Source organism: Eptatretus burgeri, chromosome 16, assembly GCF_056783735.1.
Source record: "Eptatretus burgeri isolate ZD-2024b chromosome 16, Ebu_testis_v1, whole genome shotgun sequence".
NCBI classification, from domain to species: Eukaryota; Metazoa; Chordata; class Myxini; order Myxiniformes; family Myxinidae; genus Eptatretus; species Eptatretus burgeri.
The window spans coordinates 796,142-819,283 of record NC_140976.1 but is presented as its reverse complement, the minus strand read 5'-3'; the positions used below and the strand labels follow the sequence as shown (position 1 = coordinate 819,283).

The window sequence follows — 23,142 nt, the reverse complement described above, 5'->3', positions numbered from 1 at the left end:
GAGGTACAATCTCTCGGTCACTTTCCCGCGCGAATCATGAGGTAAATCGAAGATTTGGCGATCGGATCCGGAAGCGCGGGTGGAGTGCGGACAAGGTTGTGGTGTGGTTAAAAACCCACCCGTTGTGGTTTCCGGCGTTGATCCGGAAATCCGCGACTGGATTGTCCGTTCGGTGGGCGAAACGACCGCTATTGGTGAGACGCGATCGTTCGCACGCCGGCCGGCGGAAATCTACAACAATATAAACATATATATATAATATGTTTGATCGTGATGGTGACGGGATTTCGAGTCATGACACGACTCATCATCGCCGGAGTGTCTTTCTCGTTACAAACTGGCAAAGTATTTCACCATTGTCCATTTTTTTTTTTACATTATTAAAGAGCAGGTTGCGGGTCACCAAACATGTTCTGAAAATGTATCAATATGATTATATGTGCATTAAATAGTTCGATGCAAACTATCGTGGTTGCCTAACTATCGGGAGGATTAATGAAATTTAACTCCGAAGTTGTCATTTCTCGAGGCTGTTGATAAAAACAGCCGCTTGCCATAAATAGATGGTGACGTCACGTTGTCCAAAACAAAGCGGACCCTCACTCGTTCATTGAAGAAGTGTCCAGTTGAGCGGGGCCGATCTTTCGCTTTTTGTGAGTTTACAACTGTCTATATTATCCTTTTTTATTTTGAATTATTGTTGAACAAAGTTATTTGGATATTTGTACATCATGCCTCGTCCGTGTGTCGTCATGTTTTGCGAAAATGGCTGGAAAACGGGAAATCGCTCGCACCGATTCCCGAAGGAATCAAACGTTCGCCGGCAGTGGATAAGATTTGGACAAACAAAACGGGCGAATTTCCCCCAAATAAAACGGGTAAAGAGGACCCTTTGGATGGACTTGTCATCTGTGGTGACCATTTGACAGCCGACGATTACCAAGGCAACGCAATGAGTGAGCTCGGTTTGAAAAGAAGCGTGACGCTGTTCCCGCCATTCGGCCTTCTCCTCCTCAGCTGGCTCCTCAGTGGCGTGCACAGGTCTGCTGATGTCCGGGGCAAATCTTGATTTGTATGCCCCAAAGACTCGAGTGTTAGGCCGAATATACTGAGAAATATTATGAGAAAGGAAGACATTTTGAAAATATAAACACAGATGAAACATGAAATAAACGCTTTATTCGATTTTAATATAAATCAATCAAATTTATTAAGTTATTTTCCCCAAATGATCCCTCCTGTCACAAAACACCTGAACTACTTCACTTTTTACATCAGCTGTGAGAAATTCTTTTTCAATGCTCATTAAAGCCAGGTCGGTCAGTCGCTCCTGCGACATGGAAGAACTCAGATATGTTTTTATTAATTTCAGTTTTAAAAATGACCTTTCACAGCTTGCGACTGAAAATGTGATTGTAAGCAGTAATCTGCAAGAAACACACAGCGTCGGAAAGACATCCCTCCCATACTGCAGTTAAGACTCCAGAGCATCTTTAGGATCAGGGGGAACTCTATTCCCTCCAGCTCGAAGGAGCATCACAAAATCAATAATTTCGTCATATAACTTAATTTCAACCACATCGTTGTCATAATAATTTGCAAAGTCTGAACATTCCTTTTTAATTTCTCTCTTTCTTGTTCATCTTAAATCATGACTGAATTCAAGTTCAGAATAAAAGAAAATCGGTCACTGAGTCTTTGAAGACAGGCACTGCGGTCTTCAATTTCACTTTTTAATCTGTTCACAATCTCTACCATTACTCTATTCATTTCTTCTTGTGCCGTCAGTCCACTATCTCTTGCTGACTCTCCAGGCATTATTCTTCTTCTCCTTGTTCATGCAATTGGTATTCCCCAATTTTCACAATATTCTTTGCCTAAATCTATTGCATTGTGGATAATTTCGTCATTCTGCAAATTCAAGATGCGAATAAGTCCTCTCAGATCACAAGAGGCTTCATGGAACCCCATTTTCGGATCCTGCAAACGTTTTGAGACGTTCTCCACTGATGATAAAACTGAGAACCAAAAATTTAATCAAGCTATAAACGGGAACTGTTGAATAGAGTTCAGTAGCGATCCTGCATCAGATTTAGTTTCCCTTGAAAATTCTCCTTCCAGCAGGTGTTGAAGGCTTGCAATAACATTGTCACACTCTTCATGGATTACTTGCACAGCATCATGGCTGGAACTCCATCTTGTGTCGCACTGTCTTTTCACAGTCCGAGTGACAAAAGATTTTAACACTTCCCAACGAGAAGTAGATGAAGAAAAAAAGTAGAGTTTTTCCAGAATGCCTAAAAATGTAACAACAGGTTGCACCTCACTTGCATGGACACAGGCCAAATTGAGGCTGTGGTTCTTGCAGTTCACAAACACAGCTTTTGGGTTAACTTCAAGAATTTTTTGTTGAACACCTCCTGTCACTCCAGCCATAACTGCTGCGTTATCATATGCTTGACCACGACAGTCATTCATGGAAATTTTGTCTTCTTCCAATTTTTCCTGAATTTTATTTACCAGACTGACTGCATCTTTCTTGTTGAATTGAAAAAATCCCAGAAATGTCTCCTTTATTTCTACTTTTCTGTTTTCATCAATATGAACACAGAATTTGCTGAGGAGGGCGCTGTGTTGTGGAGAATAAACTGTACTGCAACAATTCTGAAACTCGATAATAATAAGCACACAAATCGCAGAACGCGGAAACGCATCAACGCAGAATTTCAGAAACCTGATCTTCATGGGCAATGTCTGGAGTTGAATCCAGCATTATGCTAAAATATTTTGCGTCCTTAATTTCGGAAATTATATTTTTCTTGACAGTTTCACCAAGAAGATTGACTATTTCGTTTTGAATTCTGTTGGACAAGTTGGTGACACTTTTTGGTTTCTCTTTCCCTCTCTGCAAGTGTTTTGCTAAGATATCATCATATTTGGCCAAAAGTCTGATTGTTGCGAGAAAGTTTCCTGTATTTTCACTGACTGTCTCCCCTGGCTCTGATAACCCAGATATTCCTTCTCCTCGATGTCCACGATAGGCCAGATTCTGTTTTGCCACAAAGGATATAACCTCGACAATCCATTCAGTTATAGCTTTCCATCTTTTCTTTTCAGCAGACATTTGCTGTTCAAGTTCAGCATCTATCGTAATTGAATGATGGAGTCGAACTACGAGGTTCAGGTATTTCCTCATGTGATTTCTATGAGAAGGGCTTTTCTCATGGTCAGGTATTCTTGGATTTAATTTTCTCGAAGTGGAGAAACCGTCTTCCTTTCCAAAGTTTGACACAGATGACAAATGCTCGTTTGAAAACAAAAAGCAAACAAAACAGTAGCATGCTTTCCGATATGGAGAGTAAAACAACCATTTTCTCTCCACAATTTCTCCGTTTGTGGAAACTTTATCAAACCACTGTTTGAAAAATGATCTCCTATCCTTCTCAGCAAATGGACCACTTTTATTCCGATATCTTTCAGGGCCGTGTTGTTATATTGTCATCTTCAAATGATCTGGAATCGGTTTCTTCAAACAGCCAAAATCACTTCTTTGCACAAATATGCTAAAATCTTCTTTATTTTCTTCACATGGATCATCATCCTGACAACGAGACTGAGGAGAGAGAGTATTATGTTCTGACCGAGCTGAATCCATATCAGAAAAATCCTTCTCTGCACCCACATCATCTTTTAATTCTCCAGGTTCTCCTACTTCTTCTTGACTTCTTTTTATCCATGCATCTAATGGCCCTCTTTGATGGGACTCATCTTCGACTCTGCCCCTCTTTTATTTTCCTGTTCTGTGCTCCACTCGGTTGTACTTTCTTCATCTGAGACATCTGAAGAAAAAAAATATATGTACAAAGTGATTACGAACTTACACACTTCTGAGACAAGCTTATTTTCTCTTGAACAAATATTCATTCTTGTATTTTAGTCCATGGGCCCAGGCCAGAAATTCCACTTGTCGGTACCATCTAAGGAAACCAATCCTAGTTATGATTTTTGAATTGGTGTGTATATATATATATATATATATATATATATATATATATATATATATATATATATATATATATATATATATATATATATATATATATATATATATATATATATATATATATATATACATATCATATTTTGATGTGATAACCATTGCAGACTGGCAGCTTATTGGTAGTTATCATCTCTGGAATGTACCCACCCTCCGCATAATGAAAGCGAAAAGGCTAACTCAGAAACATTCACTCATGATGCAATTGCTGTTTCCACATGGGGCTAGAATGAACTGCAAACCACAAATACATGTCTGAAATGCTTTATTTATACCATCCGAATAATCCTTTCTGTCATTCCTGAAGGCAGAATTTGTTTTATGGCAGAAAGGGGCGAACAATAGGGCCGATCAAAATGTTGCTGATTAGTGATTTTCAGAACATTTTAATTTATAATATTGTCATACAAGTTCCCTGGGTAGTGCTACTGAACCGCAGTAGCCTACAACATGCACATGTTGTACGAGGAAAACATTTATGAACATTTTACAAGTTTTTACCACGGTTAAAGGAATTGCCCTTCCCCTACCGAGTTCCAACAAGCGTCCAAAATGTGAAATTTACGGATAACCCAAATTTCACCACGCTACTGTGGCATGTTTATGTACTATGTTTTACTCATGCATATTTGTAGCCATGAATGTCCTTGTGATTGTGCCAAAACATTCACACCATGTATCAGTAGTCCAGTCTTCATCACTGTTATCAGCATCAGAGTCCTCGAGGTCGACAACCTCTTCCTCGACATCAGCGGGCTGGTTGCTGCAGGTTCGCAACTTGCACATGTCAGTGCACTTCAGGCTATTGGCAAGGCACGTGCAGTCTGGGAGTTTGCACGACCGTCCACACTTGCAGGAAAGCAGTTGCAACACTGCATCTGGTGCTGGAGAACCCTGCATCCACTCGATGGCCAGCTTCCCGTCATCATCAGTGGTCTATCCACAACCCTTGGGACTTGGAACATAGGGTTGGCATTGCAGACAGCGCCTCCAAATAGCAGCCTGGTAGTTTGCACGGAGGACGTGCATGAAGAGACAGTCTTCACATGGTGGAAGCTGACTGGACTCTATCTCTCCCTGTCTGGCACAGAAGAGTTGATGTCAGAGTTAATTGACTGTCGTGGTGTTGGTAGACGGCACGTACATGTGGCATGTACACGTACATGACGGAAGACGGCACATACATGATTTTCCCCCAAAACGTCAATATCTGAGAATGGTAAAATGGTAAAAATGCAAAATACATACACTAAGCTGCTCTTCTGGAATGGTTATCACATGTTGAAATAATCATATAGTCCCTGCCAACAACTTAGTAGCCCAAAAATTTGGTTTCCTCAGATGGTACCGATATATGCCTGGGCCCATGGACTATTTGGAGATAATAAGAGAACAAAAAAAATCTTAATTTGAGATAAAACAATGAAAGCATTAAAATTAAAACAATAATATTGTTATAGATAACAGCTCCACCACCAACTCCCTGCGCGTTGCCAACGCGGCTTTTTATAGCCCGAGAGGAGAAGCCATTGGAGGTTTCGCCACCCGAAATCAGCGCTTCCCCCTTTCACCTCTGAACCTTCACCCCAGGTTGGCTCTGCCGCTTTCACCTCTGATTGGCTGGCCTTTTCCAGGGCAAAGCCCGTCTTGATTGGTTTATGCAAATCAGCCGTTTGGAAGGCTGATTGCACACGGACACTGAATGCGGCTCCCCCTGTTGCGCCGCGAGTTCGTAACAACGGCATTTTGCCGCTGTTTGCTGAGGAGGGTGCTGTGTTGTGGAGATGGCGTGGTTGTGGAGAATAAACTATACTGCAATAATTCTGAAACTCGATAATAATAAGCACATGAAATACTCGTAACATTTCATTTTCTATCTCAAAAACCGTAAGACGCATGAGAAAATGGGAAGAAAATGGTAAACAATCGGTCAGTTGCAGATGGATAAACCATATTTCATTTCTTTGTTCCTTCGTATCAAATTATTTCACACTGATTCTCCACTGATAATTTTGTGCAATTTATATCATGGACTTGCAAATTAGTGGTATCTGTATTCAAATATTCACATGTTGAGGAATAAATTTCTCCTATTCCGAGATTAAATGCCAGAGCAGTCCTCTGATCATCCAGGCTTCACTCTTACTACGTCCCACGTAAATATGTCATTAAATATCACCAAAAAACCGATAAAAAACATAGTTGCACCCGTTCTAGAGCTATTCAGTGACCTGAGTAGGTAAAATAACTAATCTCGATGCACAAAAAGCTGAAGAAAAGACGAGTTATGACTCGAGGAAACGCAGGAACGAACAGCCACGTCTGCTTGTTGCTTTTGATGGTTGCACCACGTACATCATGCGCATGTGTGTGGTGGGATGGGGAGAAGCACCATTTTCTCTAGACAGAAAGGGTACACCATGTTGAAGGAATAAAGGGCTAACAACTGCCTCTGCAGTGCGGTGAGCCTCCAAAAATTGATTTATCACCACTGAAATTATAAAATTACTATCTTATTTCCTTCTCTGATTGAATGCCCCGCACCGTCACCCCCCCCCCCTCTGCACGCCACTATGGCTCCTGCTTCATCTTCTCCCACAGTGTCACCGACTATTATTCGCAATTTAGTTTTAATGGCCAATTATTCAATTAGCACCAACGTATTTTGCCTTTCCGCAATGTCATCGCAAGGAAAAACACAAAGAGAAGAGAAGAGAAAAAAAAAACACTTTCAAACAACCACACAGACTGTTCCTTCACTCTCGTAAACGATGACTGGATTGGGTCATTGTGTTTATCTATAAATGCGCATAAGAAATCTGAGAAATTATTAGAATACACTATCCGGAAGTCCATACGTTGTGACCCGTCATGGGGAACGTGGCTGAGGATCTCTTCCCCATCGGCCACGCCTTCGCAGCAACGTGTCCTGTAATTGGTTGGTAAAGAAATGGCCAAAACTTGGGAAGCACTTGTCTGATTAATATCAAACCTTGAAAAGGCACATCCACAGGGCCCCAGCAATATACCTGGCAAGTTTCAATTAGATCGGACCAGTGGTTTTCAAGAAACAGCGGACACACACACACACACACACACACACACACACACACACACACACACACACACACACACACACACACACACACACACACACACACACACACACACATTGCTGGAATTATAGATAGATATGCCACAACAGTCTCTTGAAAGTTGCGGTTTGTTCTCACTGTTCACGTTCGCTGGGGTCAAGCTCGGCCGTCAGAAAGACTTCAACGCCAAGGCTACGGTGTATAAAATATTTGGTCCATTATTGATTCATTCTATTTCTGACACTTGAGTGACGAGAGGGTTGGGGTGGTCGTATGGCAGCTTAGCTGCCGGGGTAGCTATCATTTCTTGAAGCGCTACTGTCTTGCTGATGCAGTGCCCCTCGACTGGTACACACACTGGAACTGGTACTCATTTCGCTGACCTCGGAAGGATGACAGGCTGAGTCAACCCCCTGGAGTATTAATTCAGCGGCTGACGGGGCTTGAACTCAGGACCCTAGGATCCCAAGCTGCCACCCTAACCACTGAGCCAACACCAGGCTACTAGAGGGTTAAAAAATTATTATATCAAGTCGCAGACGAATCAAACTTTACATTATTTTATGCATTAAACAAGAAAATGAAAATCTACAAACCAATCTGTCTGGTGGAGTCTGTCAGTGTGAACTGCCGGGCAGTCAGTTCTGCCACTTGTACACGAAATAGGCCATTTTCTGGAACTTGCAAGTGGCTCAAATTTATATGGCTCAGGGCCAGAAACTCCATAGTATAAATTCCCACCATCCTCCGACTCGTCCTCTGCGATATCGGAATGAAAACACTCAATTTCATCGCCGCTGAAATCACTCTCTGATTCGCATCTCACCATTGTTTACACGCTGTTTCTGAATCTCCACGAAGTTTTCGGATTTGTGACGCCACAGCATCTTCGGTAACTTCTGGACTATTTTTCGATCACTGACAAAAGTTTTGACTTAAAAGTTAATTTTAGCATATTTTGAGTTTCTAATGTAAGAAAATAAATACCCAACGATTATTAATGTGCTTCCAACCTTCGAATCACGCAAACTCATCAGCGACCCAAAACCTGCTCTTTAACTGTCGCTTCAAGTCAATCTCGTTTTTCACGTGAGTTTGAGGTCGAGATGGGGGAGGGGTCGATTTCATCACGTCAGCACGTCATTACGTCAATACTTCTGTGGTGTGGGTCCACAAGTAAACAATCTGCGATATGTGAGTGCCATGATTACCTGTAACACACAAGGGTAGTTCTATTTAAATTTCGTGATGGATTATTTCGTGATGTTTGCATGAACATTGATTATTTTATTCACAAAGAGGAAACGACTGCAACAAATTACAAAGTTGATATGACGAGCATGACCGCGAGAGGGAACAGTAGAGTCGGCTCCACCGAACACACCGGAATTTAAGTCGTGACCATCGGATAAGTCCGGAAGGGACAGGTCCCTTACAGGACCGTCAATCGCCAATAATTCGACCGCGTGGGGTAGGGTTAATTGCCAAACTTCAATATACCTAAATACCCATGCGGCAAAGCTAACAGGGAATTCACACCCTCGACAGACCTCGAGCGGAATGACCCGTTACCGTGCCCGAACCGTGTGTAACCCGAGCGGATGGTTACCAAGGCCCGTTGGTCCAAATTAACAATTTACTGCATCACAATTTCTCAACACGCACCGTGCTATAACACGTATTATTATTTATAACAATAATTGGGGAGGGGAGACACAGAGCAGAGTTATCACGAATAAAAGAAATGTAATATGAAAAGAAAACACTTAAACAGCTCTCTTAAACACTTAAACAATGACCCAATGGTCGGTAAATGGATCGGTTCCAATTTACCGATTTTAATTATATGTTTAATTCCAAGCAGAGGAGATCTCTTCTCGTCCCATCTGGTGGCTTGAAGTCACTTGTAGGTCTGTTATCATTATCTGATCTGGCCACAAGCGAGTTGTTACAATAATTTCTCAGAGGAGAATGACAAGTTCCAAGTCACAAACATCCAAAATATTGTTACTGTTTTGCAAAAGCGTCACTCCCCAAGGCAATGGAACACAACATATAGCAGTTCCCAAGATAGTTATTTCATTAGTATTTGTTCTCCGTAGGCCTTCCCTTATGTGTCGTGGGGTTGTGGGTCATATGCGTTGCATGGGCTTGAGGTCGGCTTTTCTGCCCGTTCTTTGCAAATTTTGCTTTGCTGCACACATGAGTCTCCTTCATGCATGCCCTCGAGCTTGGAGCACGGGTGTGCATTGGGCTTTATTCTATGTCATGTCGGAAGCCCGAAAGCTCCGCTCAATTGTGGCCCTCATTGCGTGTTCGGCACACATTCACGGTCAAAGCAAGTGATCAAATACTCAGCGCCATGTTCGTCTCGGAGCTCGACCGTGTGGGAGAGCGCAGAGTGAATGGGGTCATTTCTGCTGGCTAACCCTCATATGGGTGGGGCCAGTGCAATGGTAATGATCTGTGCAGAATTGAAGGCACTGGGAAGCACTTATCGCTCCTCCTGATGTGCTTCCAGGCTCCTCCCTCACCAGGGTATTACAATGTACCGTGCGTTCTGCACAGGAACGGGCTGCGGGTTCTGCACGTTCTTGGTTTGTGGTTCAACAGATGGAGCTTGGCAGGGCGGTGGAATGGAGCAAATGGGTCAGAAAGGAGTTGAACAGAGTCCACAGAGTGGAGCACTGGATGAACAAAGGAACCAGGCACCGGGCCGAATGCAGCTATAAGAGCATTAGCAGTTCCGCTTACAGACTTTCTTGCACTTCCTTGAGCCTATCTTCTCGCACCTTCTTTTCTTTCCTTTTCGTCTCATCCACTGTGGACGCATGTTCATAAAAAAAGCATCAGCGATTACCCTGGCCCACTGATCCACATTTGTTGCAGTTTCTCTTTGCAGATCACTGCACCCTCATTTTGCACCTCCTCCGACCACGTCCCTTAGACACCCTCAGTGTTCTTCCTCCTTCCCCCTTCTCAACAACTGGGTTTGCGCAGGTCCGTCGACCTTGCCTGGTAATTGAGGTTGCAGGCACCTCATACTTTTCTTATCCTTCTGGACTATTCTTATATTCCTTGGGAATGTTTCTGATGGCCCCCGTCATGTTAGCATAGATAAGCCTGTGTAAGTGTTAGAACGGTACAGCTCCGCCCTTGTCTTTCTTTTGTAAATAACTGCATTTATTTTGCCTCACCTCACCCATCCTTGCTTTCTCTGCTGCACGTATTTTCTTTTGTAATAAATCCTTTGCTTATTGTGCCACATACCCTTCCTCACCCTTCCTATCAATATAATTGCTTGCACTGTAAATGTACCCAGTTTATTGTGTCTTTTCCTTCATTGGTCCATTATAGTCCGCACGTAGCGTTAGCCTGGAAGTTCTACCCCACCGATTGGCTCTACATATTAGCCGGTGTGTACTTGGCCGCTTCACTTGGCTGTTCCTGATCAGGTAAGATAAGACAAGGGCGCATCGAGGGCGTGAGTCCCCTTTGATACAATTCCAAAGGTGAGATAACACTCGAAGTTGTGTTAACCCTGCCAGGATTGGTGGTACCAAATGGCGTTCATGGTTCATTGGCAACCCGCCGAGCCGTGGATTTATCCACGGCTGTTGACCTCAGGACCGGGTGTTCAGGAGGAACTCGTGTGCTTCCCCTCAAAGTGAACCCCGGGCCATAATGATATGTTCTCTATTGTAAGTCTACTTGACTAAACTTGCGTTGACAACAAGTGTGTTTTTTTTTTCCATGTTATTGCTCAGTGTGAGACGTGCGGTGGAAGGAGAAGGTGGCAAAAGGTTAATACCATCTCCATGCACATACAAGCGAGTTTGTGGCAAGACCGCTATGAGTCACAGTGACAAGGAAAACACACCGTGCCCCAATGTGTTTCTCTGGGGCACGAGCGACGACGACGATGATGTCTGTGAGTAGTTATTCTTTGCTACTTTATTTTTCACTCCAATTTTAATGCCTCATCATTCTTCCCATTTCTGTTTTATTTATTTTTGTTATTCATTCTATTATCCCAAAAGAGTTCCACCGTGCTAAAATAGTAATTTTTCAAAGGGTTCGCAATGATTCTCTTTCATGTTTCTTGGATTGTGAGATTTTTTTTTGTCTGGTCGGATGGTTGGATGGGCAAAGTGTCCTTTTTATTGTGAACATTCCCATCATCCTGTTTTTTAATTGTTTATACAATGTGGGAGATTATTGGTAATGCTTTTTCGAGGTGGCTCGTTTTTTTTTTTTGACCTGACGGTGACTTCACCGGGGAGGAAGAGAACAAAAGCCTTATCGACCCTTCGATTACCTTGCTGTTCCTTGACTTCGTCCACTCCAACCTGGATCTCCTGTAAAAGCCCTTCCTCACCTCCTTGATAGATACTCTCAGCTGTTGGCAATTCTCCTGACTGTTCTTGTGTAAAAGTTGAAGAGAAATACCTGTTTCATAAGCCTGCCATCTCACTTTCCTCAATAACCACTCTCCCAGTGCTATTCCTCAATGGGTCCACACTGGTCCTAACGTGTCTTTCCCCCTGATATACTTAAAGAAAGCCTTGATATTATGTTTAATATTCGGAGCCATGTCCTTCTCGTTCTCTCTTTTGACTTGCCGAGTTATTTTCTTCACTTGCCTCTGTTTACTCCGATAGTGATGTCAATCTAACTCCAGTCCTGTTATTTTAAACCGAATAAATACATTTTGCTTCTCCTTAATAGTGTTCCTTATCTCACTACTCAACCACCCTGGTCTCTTTCTGCTTCGAGTTTCACACCTCATTGGAATGCACTTACTCTGCACTCCACACATTTGGTCCTTGAAGGTTTCCAATTTTTCTGATGCTGATTGTCCTGTTGTTAGAGTCTCCCAATCTACATCAGCCAACTCTCTCCTCATATCCTCAAGTTTGCCTTCCTGAAATCTCACGGCCTTGCTCTACTATCCTGAACTCCAACCCTCAACATAATCTTTGCACACACAATGTTGTGGTCATTTGATCCTAAATGCTCCCGAACCTCCACCTCCTCCAACATATTGGGATCTTTACTTAAAAGGAGGACTAACACTGCACTCCCCCTCGTGGACTTATCTACAAACTGGGTTAAAAAGCAATCCTGGACAACTCGGAAATCATCATCCGCTCTGCCCTTTCCCTGTTCCTGGACCCAATCTATCCCTGGCAAGTTAAAATCCCCCATAACCAATACTCTTCCCTTACCGCATGCCCTTTTGGTGCTGACTGGTGGAAGGAATGTACGAGGAACGAAGGGAAGAGTTTTGGTTGGTCCTTGGATGTTGGAGTCGTTCAGTGTGAACATCGGTTTGAGGGAGAAAAGCTGTCCCAGCCCACTCTTGTTTACCATGGTAATTGCAGCTGGTAGGTCGGAGGCAGAGGTGTGCATGATGATTCAGGTGGGTGCAACTGCCTCAATAATGGCGGAGGGATTGATGGCAGACAGAAATATATCACGGGAATTGAAAGGGAAGGTCCTGGTGATGTGTGTAATGTCGGCCGACCTTTATAGTATGGAAATGGTGGCACTGCCAGAGATGACAACAAAAGCTGCAGTTTTTGGAGAACAGCTGGGTCAGGAACTGATGGAGGAGATTGGTCTGCAGATGAGCTTGATGGAGAGATTGGTGAAATTCTGGCTGAGATGGGCTGGACACTTGGTGAGAATGGGGAAAGAGAGAATGGCAACAGGAGCGGATAGGTTGAAGGAGCGAAGAAGGAGGAAATAGAGGTAGACGGTGGTTCTGTTCTTGCATATAGCAACTTGGCTGCTGGATAACGATCATTTCTTGTAAGCGTGGCTGTGCCGCTAATGCTGTTCCCCTCGACCAGTGCACTGGAACTCATTTCGCCGACCTCGGAAGATGATAGGCTGAATGAACCCCACCTGGTGTTAATGCAGCAGCCAACGGGGCTCAAACTCAGGACCCTGAGATCCTAAACCAGCCACCCCAGCAGCTAAACCAACACCAGGTCGATACAGTAGTTGAGATTTGAGGATTTTGTGAGGAGGTATATCAGGAAGGTGGGGATAGTTGGATAGTGTCGAGATTTGGATGAGGACATGGGGGAGCGGAGGAGTATTGTGGTCGAGGCATGGCAGGCGCTAGGTGCATTTGGCCTCACCCATTGCAAAGGGAACAGAAAGAGAAGAAGAAAGAGTAGCTCGGTAATCCTGAGCCTACCTCGGTTTCCAGAGGCGTAGAATCCCTTATTCTGTTGTCTTCAAACTCTTGAGCTGTTTGTGTGTTCATCACTTGATTCCTGAAGTACCCAATGATTTTGCATCCTTCGCAGATCAAAATGTGATTTAACTTTTTTAATTTGAATGAACAGACTTCATGAAAAATTAAATGTGTTGGGATCTAATACTTTCTTTTTTTTACACATGTTCACACACACACACACACGCACACGCACACGCACACGCACACGCACACGCACATGCACATGCACATACACACACATACCTCCTGCAGTTTGTCAAGAACCAAATGTGTTGAAGAATGCTGAAGCCCTTCCTCGTCCTCGTCCTCGTTCGAAGGTGAGATTGCCAGGAAGGAATGGAGTTTGTTGTGAAACTGTTTTCATTTCTGTCCCTCTTTGTACTCGATAAGGCTCCTGTTAACTTGAAACTGTCACTGGTCTTGTAAACCACCTGGATTTTACACTTTTAGGAGTTTTGTATTTACTCTCTGATTTGTGCCAATACATGTGGGAGGGATCTTGATTTACCTCCGCCACCGAATGTGAACGACCTTATGTTTTCACCCCTCTCTGTCTGTCTGTTTGTTTGTTCATTGCAAAATCGAAGATTATTTTAGTGTATCGGTTTGTCGATTTTGTTATTCTGTCTGTTTGTCTTTAACGCCAACAGGTCACAATTCGAAACCGATCTTCAAGAAAGTTTACTAAGTTGTAGAGGTCGTTTCAACTCAATTGATTTTGAGGGAAAATTTCTAAAATCATCATTTTTTTTTATCTGATTGACTTGAAAATGAAACGGTAATTATTGCACAATGCGTCACTGAATTGAGAAACCAATCAAAAGGTCAAAGATCAAAAAGTCAAAGGTCAAAGAGATGAAAAGGTCAAAGGTCAATTGAAGCTCACCCTTCTAAAATCATTAGTTTCAATCTGAAAAATAATCCGTTTTCACCCGATTGACCTGAGCTTTGATTAAGATTGTCAATTTTAATCTTAATGAAATGGACAATTTGATGTATCCATGACAACCTTCAGAGAAGGGGATGGACTTTGCAAGTATCGTGCTACGACGTCTTTTTCTTGTTTGTCTCTCCGTGTACAGGATATCTCAAAAGGTTTTCGCCTATTCGGACGAAACTTGGTGGACACGCTGGGTGTGTGACGAGGAAGAACTGATTCAATTTTGTTGAAGATCGAAATCTGGATCTGGATACGAGAATTATTTAATTTTTAGTGTGATTCTGCACCATTGAGAGATCGGGCAAAAAACGATACAGAACATGATATTTCAAAAATGTATCAGGCCCGATATGTTCTCGTGGATCAGACATTACGTGGTGGAGGTATGTGCTCTACCGAGTGCCGTTCTAGTTCAATCTGCATCACGAAACGCTGCGCTGAAAAATGTGTGACAAAATAGTCTGAAAATGTGCCGGTTTTGTTGATGCAAGACCCTCATTCCTTGGTGGCTGGGAGAATTTTTATACAGTTTTGATTGTTCTGATGATGTCATTATATTGAATATCTTTGTTGGATGACCAGACATGTTTAAATGATACCCTCTGTTGATACTGACTAAAATTTGATTCTGTTCATAATGTATTTGTGAAGTTCTTGATGTATTTTCTACAACTAAGGTAAGCAAGGTCACTGGGCCAAATAGTATTTCCAACAAGAGTGAGAATTGCTTTGCAATACATGTCCCCTATCGATGTGATATTTTTTAAGTTTAAAAAGGCAATAACTTGGACAAATTGATGAAACTCCCCGAAACTCGAACTTGTTTTGTTGTTGTTGTTGTTGTTGTTGTTGTTCTCTTCCCTTTATAAGTTGTGAGGTTTGATGGCACCAAGCTTCTGCCTTGCCTTGACCATGATACTTCTCCACTTCCCTCTGCCCTCGGCCAAATCTCTCCACTCTCCAAACACCCTTACTGATATCCCTCCTCACACATTCTCCCATCTCAACCAAGGTCTATCTATTTTCCTCCTAACTTTCTCCCTCAACCGATCTGCTCTCTTTGCCATTCTCTCTTTCCCTTCCGCATCAAGTGTCCTGTCCATCACAGCCAGCATTCCACCAATCACCCCTTCAAGCTCATCTGCACACCAATCTCCTCCCTCATTTCATTGGTCCCACAAAGCTGCAGCCTCTGTTGTCTCTCTGTCAGGTCCACCATCTCCAGACCATAAAGGCAGGCCGGCATTACACATGACAGTACATCCTTCCCTTTCAATTTACTTCATATATGTCTGTCGGCCATTATTCCCTCCACCCTCCTCTACGCATTCACACTCACATTAAAGAGCTGCACACTTCTGGTGATGTAAAATATAGATGTTAGCTCACCTTCTGCACACTTCTAACCCAAACCCTCCACACATTCTCACCCACCTGAATCCTCCTCCACACATTCTCACCCACCTGAATCCTCCTCCGCACATTCTCACCCACCTGAATCCTCCTCCGCACATTCTCACCCACCTGAATCCTCCTGCGCACATTCTCACCCACCTGAATCCTCCTCCGCACATTCTCACCCACCTGAGTCCGCCTCCGCACATTCTCACCCACCTGAATCCTCCTCCGCACATTCTCACCCACCTGAATCCTCCTCCGCACATTCTCACCCACCTGAATCGTCCTCCGCACATTCTCACCCACCTGAATCCTCCTCCACACATTCTCATCCTCCTGAATCCTCCTCTATACATTCTCACCCACCTGAATCCTCCTCCACACATTCTCATCCTCCTGAATCCTCCTCTATACATTCTTACCCACCTGAATCCTCCTTCACACATTCTCATCCACGTGAATCCTCCTCTATACATTGTCAGCCACCTGAATCCTCCTCGAAACATTCGCACCCACCTGAATCCTCCTCCACACATTCTCACCCACCTGAATCTTCCTCCACAAATTCTCACCCACCTGAATCCTCCTCCACACATTCTCACCCACCTGAATCTTCCTCCACAAATTCTCACCCACCTGAATCCTCCTCCACACATTCTCACCCACCTGAATCCTCCTCCACACATTCTCACCCACCTGAATCTTACCCACCTCGAGGTTTCTTTTTTGCCCCGTGTGTGTGTGTGTGTGTGTGTGTGTGTGTGTGTGTGTGTGTGTGTGTGTGTGTGTGTGTGTGTGTGTGTGTGTGTGTGTGTGTGTGTGTGTGTGTGTGTGTGTGTGTGTGTGTGTTGTTACTTACTTTTCATGCTGCAGAGTATTTTTATTGGGATGCAGTGAGGATGAGTTGATTTTATTTTTGAACAAACCTGCCGTGGAATCGTGAGGAAGAGGAACAATGGACTAAGATTCCGCTGTTTAGCCAAATTTGATTGTGCCGTGTTTGAACTGAACTCAAACGACCGTAACATCTTTTCCATCCCGAGGGACAGATATCCTCTTCACCATCATCATCGTCCAGAGCCTGTGCACCTATCTCAAGTTCTAATCAACTTTTGAGGGGCAGTGGCAGTTCGAGTGAGAGTTTCAGTGACGCGGAGTTTGAGAACTGTGAGTTTCTGAGTGTAATGGTTCCTGTTTCTGCTGTTTCATAGAAATAATTCTGTGCGAAGGTAAAGTTGTCCTTTGTAATTACAACTTCCATTGGAAAGATGAGAAAATCACTTTGTGAATTTGCACCTCTTCTCTCACCTCCCAAACCTCTTTTCTCACATCCATTTATGAAGTTGGATGTATTTATCGCAAACTGTCCAATAGGGCCTTTTATCAATGATGAATGTTTCTTAATGTGCAAGTTTACAACTGCTTGCTATTTTAAATAAACGTAATAGAAACCCGATGAGGTGATATTGTTAAGAGGGGCGTTCAAACCGTCAGAAGAATGAGATGCAATATCCAAAAGTCACTTTTAGATTCAACACACTTGAGTACATAGTTGCTAAAAGAAAGATGTGCTCGCTAATTACTGTCCATCTCCTTGAGAATTTAAAAATAATCAAAGTTTGTGTTTGTGGGACATTTGTATCTTACTTGTACAACATTCTAAATGTCCCTTGTGTCGTGTCTGTTTTTTCAAAACATCAACAAATTATTCCCAACCAATTATTCCACTCTTTGTTTTGTCTGCATCATCTGCACAAAAGGTTTTTGTTTAGCTTCTGGTGTATTTTGGAAACTCAAGCTCCACATGCTTTGTCACAAGGATGCATTCCAAGGAAATATTGTGGATGAGCCAGACGGCGGTGAAGAAAGCAAATGGGGTTCTCAGATCATGCATCAAACAAATTAAAGGCGAAGGTAGTAATGCTGGCCTTGTGTTGGGATTTAATGTTTTAATAGGCCACACGTGCTATGGTGTGTCCAGTTTTAGTCACATTATTCCAGGAAGGGGAAATTAGCATTTGAGGGTTCAGCAAAGTGGAACCATGATTCAAAAGGTTAAGGAGGTCAGTGCAGGGGTTTTGAACAAAAAGAAAACGAGCGCAGGAAGATGTCATCGGGGCTGAAAAGAGATCAAAAAGATCGATGCTGGAAACTTATTTCCATAAACAGGTAACAGTAGGATCAGGTGACACAGCCGGAAGGAGAAGAAAACAAAGATGATACAGATTAGGCCAGCCATATGGGTACCCGAAGACCCGTTGCCCCATCTTTGACGGACAATTCTGCTTTTCGCCAGGCCACAATTATTTTCCCATTCCTTGAAATGCTTTTTTAAAATCGAATATGTGGTATTTCACTCGCTAGTTTGACCGTCCGAGCCATCAATCGACTGGGTGGGAAGGGTTGGCAGCACCCATGACCCGACATGTGCCTTCAGTTCCGTACTTAAAGCTCCGTGAAGGTCTCTCTTTGATGCCTCTTCGAAACGGCCTCTCTGTTTCCATTCCACAATTGAAAGCATATCACAAATCGGGGAAGCGTACAGAGCTTGGGGAACAATACCAAGGAATTAATCCCATGTCTTGGACAGGTGTCAGAAAGAGAGGCTGAGAAATTTCACAGGCTGAGAAATGATTCGTATTAATAGGTCTTTTTAGCAACTTCATTATTCTGGGTCACCAATACCATGACCACAAATAACCAGAGAAAGACGACTGGGACATTTTGATTTTCTGCACTGAATAGGACAGGTTTTGAGCCATAAATAATGCACTTTGTGCCAAAAAAAAGTTTTTTTTCAGGTTTAAATTTTTAACCTCAGTAGCATGCGAGCGATCATGTTTTCCTTGGTCCTCGTGACTGTTTCTAAAGCAATTGGTTATTTTAAATGACTCGTTGTGCTTTCTCTTTTTTACAAAGCAAAATACATTTGAGAACAACCGATTTCCGAGCCTTGTTAGTGTGTTGTCTCTGTTTGTGTGTTGTTCACCACTACCCTCACTACCCCACCTTCTCTCTCTCTCTCTCTCTCTCTCTCTCTCTCTCTCTCTCTCTCTCTCTCTCTCTCTCTGTGTCCCACCCTCTCTGCACCCCTCCTAATACAGTGCGGCATCCTCCCATACCGCTCTGCTCTCTCTCTCTCTCTCTGAACGTATCTGGATGGTGGTTATCTCCACGTGTTTCTGAATGGTGGTTATATCTGGATGGTGGTTATGTCCGGACAGACCCTTTCCTCACACTGCCTGACCTTGCCCTCCCCTCATGCTGCCTTCCCTTGGCTTGTCTGGACGGCAGTTATCTCCGGACGAACACTCCTCTCGCACTGCCTTCCCTTGCCCTTCCCTCGCACTGCCTTCCCTTGCCCTTCCCTCGCACTGCTTTCCCTTTCTCACTCCCCCACCCCTCCTCATTCTCCCTCCTTCCTTGCTCCCCCTCCTTCCCTCCTCGCTCCCCCCTCCTTCCTTCCTCGCTACCCCTCCTCCCTTCTTCGCTCCCCCTCCTTCCTTCCTCGCCCCTCCTTCCTTTCCCGCTCCCCCCTCCTTCCTTCATCGCTCCCCCTTCCTTCCTCGCTCCCCACCCTGGATCTCCAACTATCACTCGTATAATTTCTGCTTTCTTCAATTTCCAAGTCCTCTTCACCTCATTGTTGTTTTGTGGAATGGAGTTTTCAGTTTTGTTTGTTTATTCAATTCCCTAATCTATTTCCCAACTTATATTTCTGTTTTTGTGATTAAATTTGAAATCTTATGTGTTTCTGTTTTCTTCGTTGTTTGATCTTCGTTGTGTTTGTCTATTTCACGAATATCAATTTTGTATTTACTTCCCTTCCTTCCCAGTTGTTGTGAAGATGAAGTCCCTTGGTGAAAAGAAGACTCTTTCCTTGTCATCCTCATCGTGAGTTTCATTCCTTTCTTTCAGCTCAATGCTCCATTCCCATATCCCTGCTCATCACGATGTTCCATCCCTTTGTCTTTGTTCATCATGATGCTTCATCCCCATGTCCCTGAATATCTTGATGCTCCACCTCCTTGTCCTTGTTCATCACGATGCTCCATCCCCATGTCTCTGATCATCTCAATGCTCCACCTCCTTGTCCTTGTTCGTCACATTGCTCCATCCCCATGTCCCTGCTCGTCACGATGTTCCATCCCTTTGTCTTTGTTCATCACGATGCTTCATTCCATTGTCTCTGTTCATCACTACTCTCCATCCCCTTGCCTTTGTTCATCATGATGCTTCATCCCCATGTCCCTGATCATCTCAATGCTCCACCTCCTTGTCCTTGTTCATCACATTGCTCCATCCCCATATCCCTGTTCATCTCGATGCTTCGTCTTGTTGTCCCTGTTCATCTCAATGCTCCACCTCCTTGTCCTTGTTTGTTGTACACATTCTGGTGTTTTCATCCCCGCTTATCAGATATGCTTTTCCTGTTGTATTTCCATCTCATTCATATTTTTAATCCAAAATTGACCTTATGAGGTACTCGATGTAAAGTACACGAGGACCCTGACATTCGCGGGGGATACATTCCTGGAAAACCCCATGAATGTTGAAACCGCGGATGTAGGGACATTGTTTCAATGGGAAATGGGGGGAGAAGTTCCGGGAGATTTCCCGACCCACGAAAAATCCTCGAATGTGGGGGAAAAATCCACGAGTGTGGGAGAAAAATCCACGAGTGTTTTGTCATTGTTGCAATGGAGACAAGCGGGATAACGTCATCGGTTCACAATGGTTCCTTGTTCATGAAAAAGGCCGCAAATAGTGACACCACCAAAGTCGAGGAATTGGTACAATGAGGACAAGGGGGATAACGTTATCAGTTCATGGCGGTTTCTGGTTCAAAGGGAAAAGTTTTTAAAGTTTAAAATTTTTTCGATCACGAATGCACAATGACAGTTTCATTAAAGATGCTTACAAAAAAAAAAGAAATGACAACACCAGGGACCTCTTCCAATTTATTGAAGAATGCATTTTAAAGTCTCCTAACCATACCATACCACACCGCGAAACGAAAGCAACAACACCATGTACCGTTTCAATATTTTATTAAACAAACACAGCACAGGTAACTTTGCAAAGTGATGAAGGTGATGGTGATGATGATGAAGATGAGGTGTGCCGGGTGGAATAAGTTTTGAAAGTTGATCTTACCCCCTGGTCGAACGGCTGAATGAGGGAGGTGGTGTTCGGTGGCATGAACATGACCTCAACGTTCGGGTAAGTGCCGTTCAGGTCCGTGGGGTGTCCCGGAGTGTTGTCAAGCAGAAGGAGTACCTTGAACAAAAGCACCTTTCCTGCCAGGTACCTCTCGACCTGAGGAACGAAACACTTATGGAACCAGTCCATAAAACGTTCAGACGCCTTCCTGTTCGCCCTCCAGTACATGGGCAGCACCTGCTTGTTTTTGTTCTTCAGCGCACACAGGTTCAGGGAATGGAAGAGCATCATGGGCTTTACCATGAAGTCCCCTTCGGCATTTGCGCAGAGGAGAAGACATACCCAGTACTTTGTGGCCTTGAAGCTGCTGCTTTGCTCTCACGTTGAAATGAACGTTCTGGTCGGCATCTTTTTCCAAAATTAGCGAGTCTCATCAGCATTAAAGACCTGCTCTGGCAGGTACCCCTTCTCTTCGATGAGGCTTGCAAGTTCTGCAAGGAATGCCTTGGCCATGTTGTGGTCCTCGGAGGTACGCCCCCATATTAGCTTGACTTTGCGCAAATTATATCATGCCTTGAAGCAGTGGAACCACCCCCTGCTCGCTGTAAACGGGCTGGAGGTACCGCTTGTACCCACCACACTCATGCTTGCACCACCCACGCCAGAGAGATGGTTATGCAGGAGCTTCACCGTGTCCCGTATCAGTGGTCCGCTTCGAGGCATACCCTTCTGAGTGTTTTCCTCGCTCATTGGGAGCCGAATATGGTTATGCAGGAGCTTCACTGTGTCCCATATCAGTGGTCCGCTTCGAGGCATACCCTTCTGAGTGTTTTCCTCGATCCTTGGGAGCCATTTTTGAAGAATGAATGTAGCGAGAGGCAACACACAGGTCAGAGTAACAGTATGAGAATGTTGGCGATCCAGGATGCGGTGAGTATTCTACGCATTGTTTGTGGGGGATTTTTAGAGGTGATGCTGTATTCGGCAGCTGATAATAGATGTGGTGAGTGATGCCATTGTGTAATTAGTCTGTATGTCGATGGCTGTTAATTACACGAATAGATGTGCTGAATGTTTCCATTCTTTAACTCACAGGACATGATGTCTTTCCTATCTATGGGCAGATTATGCTGAGCGTTTTAAAAATGTAACATCCCAGCTGCTGCTGTTTGTAGGTAGATTGTGATTTACTCTAAGATGCGCTGAATGTTTCCATTGTGTAATGTCCGTATGTGGCGACCTGGTAATTACTAGATACATCAATATATGCTGTTCGTGATTTCATTCTGGAAGTAACTCACGCTGGATGGCGTTGTGGGGCAATGACGTGTTACACTAGTGAGACATCCCCCAAAACTATGTTTATGCTGCTAAGCTACAATACATGTTCAGGAAGCAGGTCATGTTCGTGGCTCATGGAAGGTTTTTTTTTGGAACTGTGTAATGCTCGTGGCTCGTGAAAAAGATAAAAATTAAAAAATCATTGTGCAAACCACGAATACTTGGGGCAATTTCCCACAACTGTCGGAGCATGTCGCAAATTATCAACCGCAAATACGCATAACCCGTGAATGGTGGAACCGTGAATATCTGGGTCTGGGTGAACAGCAGTTGTGATCTGTTGGAGGGTTGTTAGGCTTTGGGCTAACAGACATTAGGGGCCTCCATGGTGTTTAATTAACCAGAGACCATGGATGGTTGTTGTTTTACCCTTAATGAGATATTAATATGGTTTATTCAATCACTGCAACCTAACCTCAGCTGCATAATCACTTTTATGGCAAGTGACCCCTATTTCGTGGATTTGTCCCGTTTTCTTTCCTGAAATTTGCAGACCCGTTTTAGTATCATCAAAATCCGTGTTGGTTGGAAAGTATGAACGATTTCAAAAATGCAATGTTTTGCTTCCATTCCATTCGCATGGATTCGCACACAGAATGACAGACCTGTCGTGACCCCCATCCGAGATGCAAGATACCGCACGACACTATCGTCTGACTTTTGGCTGTGTGACGTCATGAGCTTTCCCGAACTTACAATTCCCTCAATCCTCATCTGTACAGAATCGTCACTTCCTCTCGTCTTCCATTTGTTCTCACCCTGAATCAATCGGTCGGCCTATTTGCTTTCCAATTTGCTCTTCGACTTCTTACTGTGATATTTATCAGTACTTTTGAGTATTTTGAATGGTACGATTCAATTCGGATTGTTTTCATTCGTGTACAGAGTGTCCACAAAT

General features: G+C 43.6%; 1 protein-coding gene across 4 annotated transcripts in view; it reads left to right on the top strand.

The window, feature by feature from the left end:
• The window catches only part of LOC147010296 (uncharacterized), a 60,624-nt gene that overhangs the window by 1,513 nt on the left and 35,969 nt on the right, over positions 1–23,142 (top strand). The window contains exons 1-5 of one of the 4 annotated variants that reach the window (XM_085860708.1): positions 1–194; positions 10,920–11,083; positions 13,655–13,719; positions 16,790–16,907; positions 19,577–19,634. The exon at positions 1–194 is cut by the window's left edge and continues 112 nt beyond it. In XM_085860708.1, coding sequence (XP_085716834.1) covers positions 11,005–11,083; positions 13,655–13,719; positions 16,790–16,907; positions 19,577–19,634 — 320 coding nt within the window. In that variant the 5' untranslated portion in view covers positions 1–194; positions 10,920–11,004. Of the gene's footprint in view, positions 195–301; positions 654–10,919; positions 11,084–13,654; positions 13,720–14,484; positions 14,726–16,789; positions 16,908–19,576; positions 19,635–23,142 lie in introns of those variants that run through there. The other 3 variants (XM_085860706.1, XM_085860709.1, XM_085860707.1) reach the window with 3 other exon arrangements.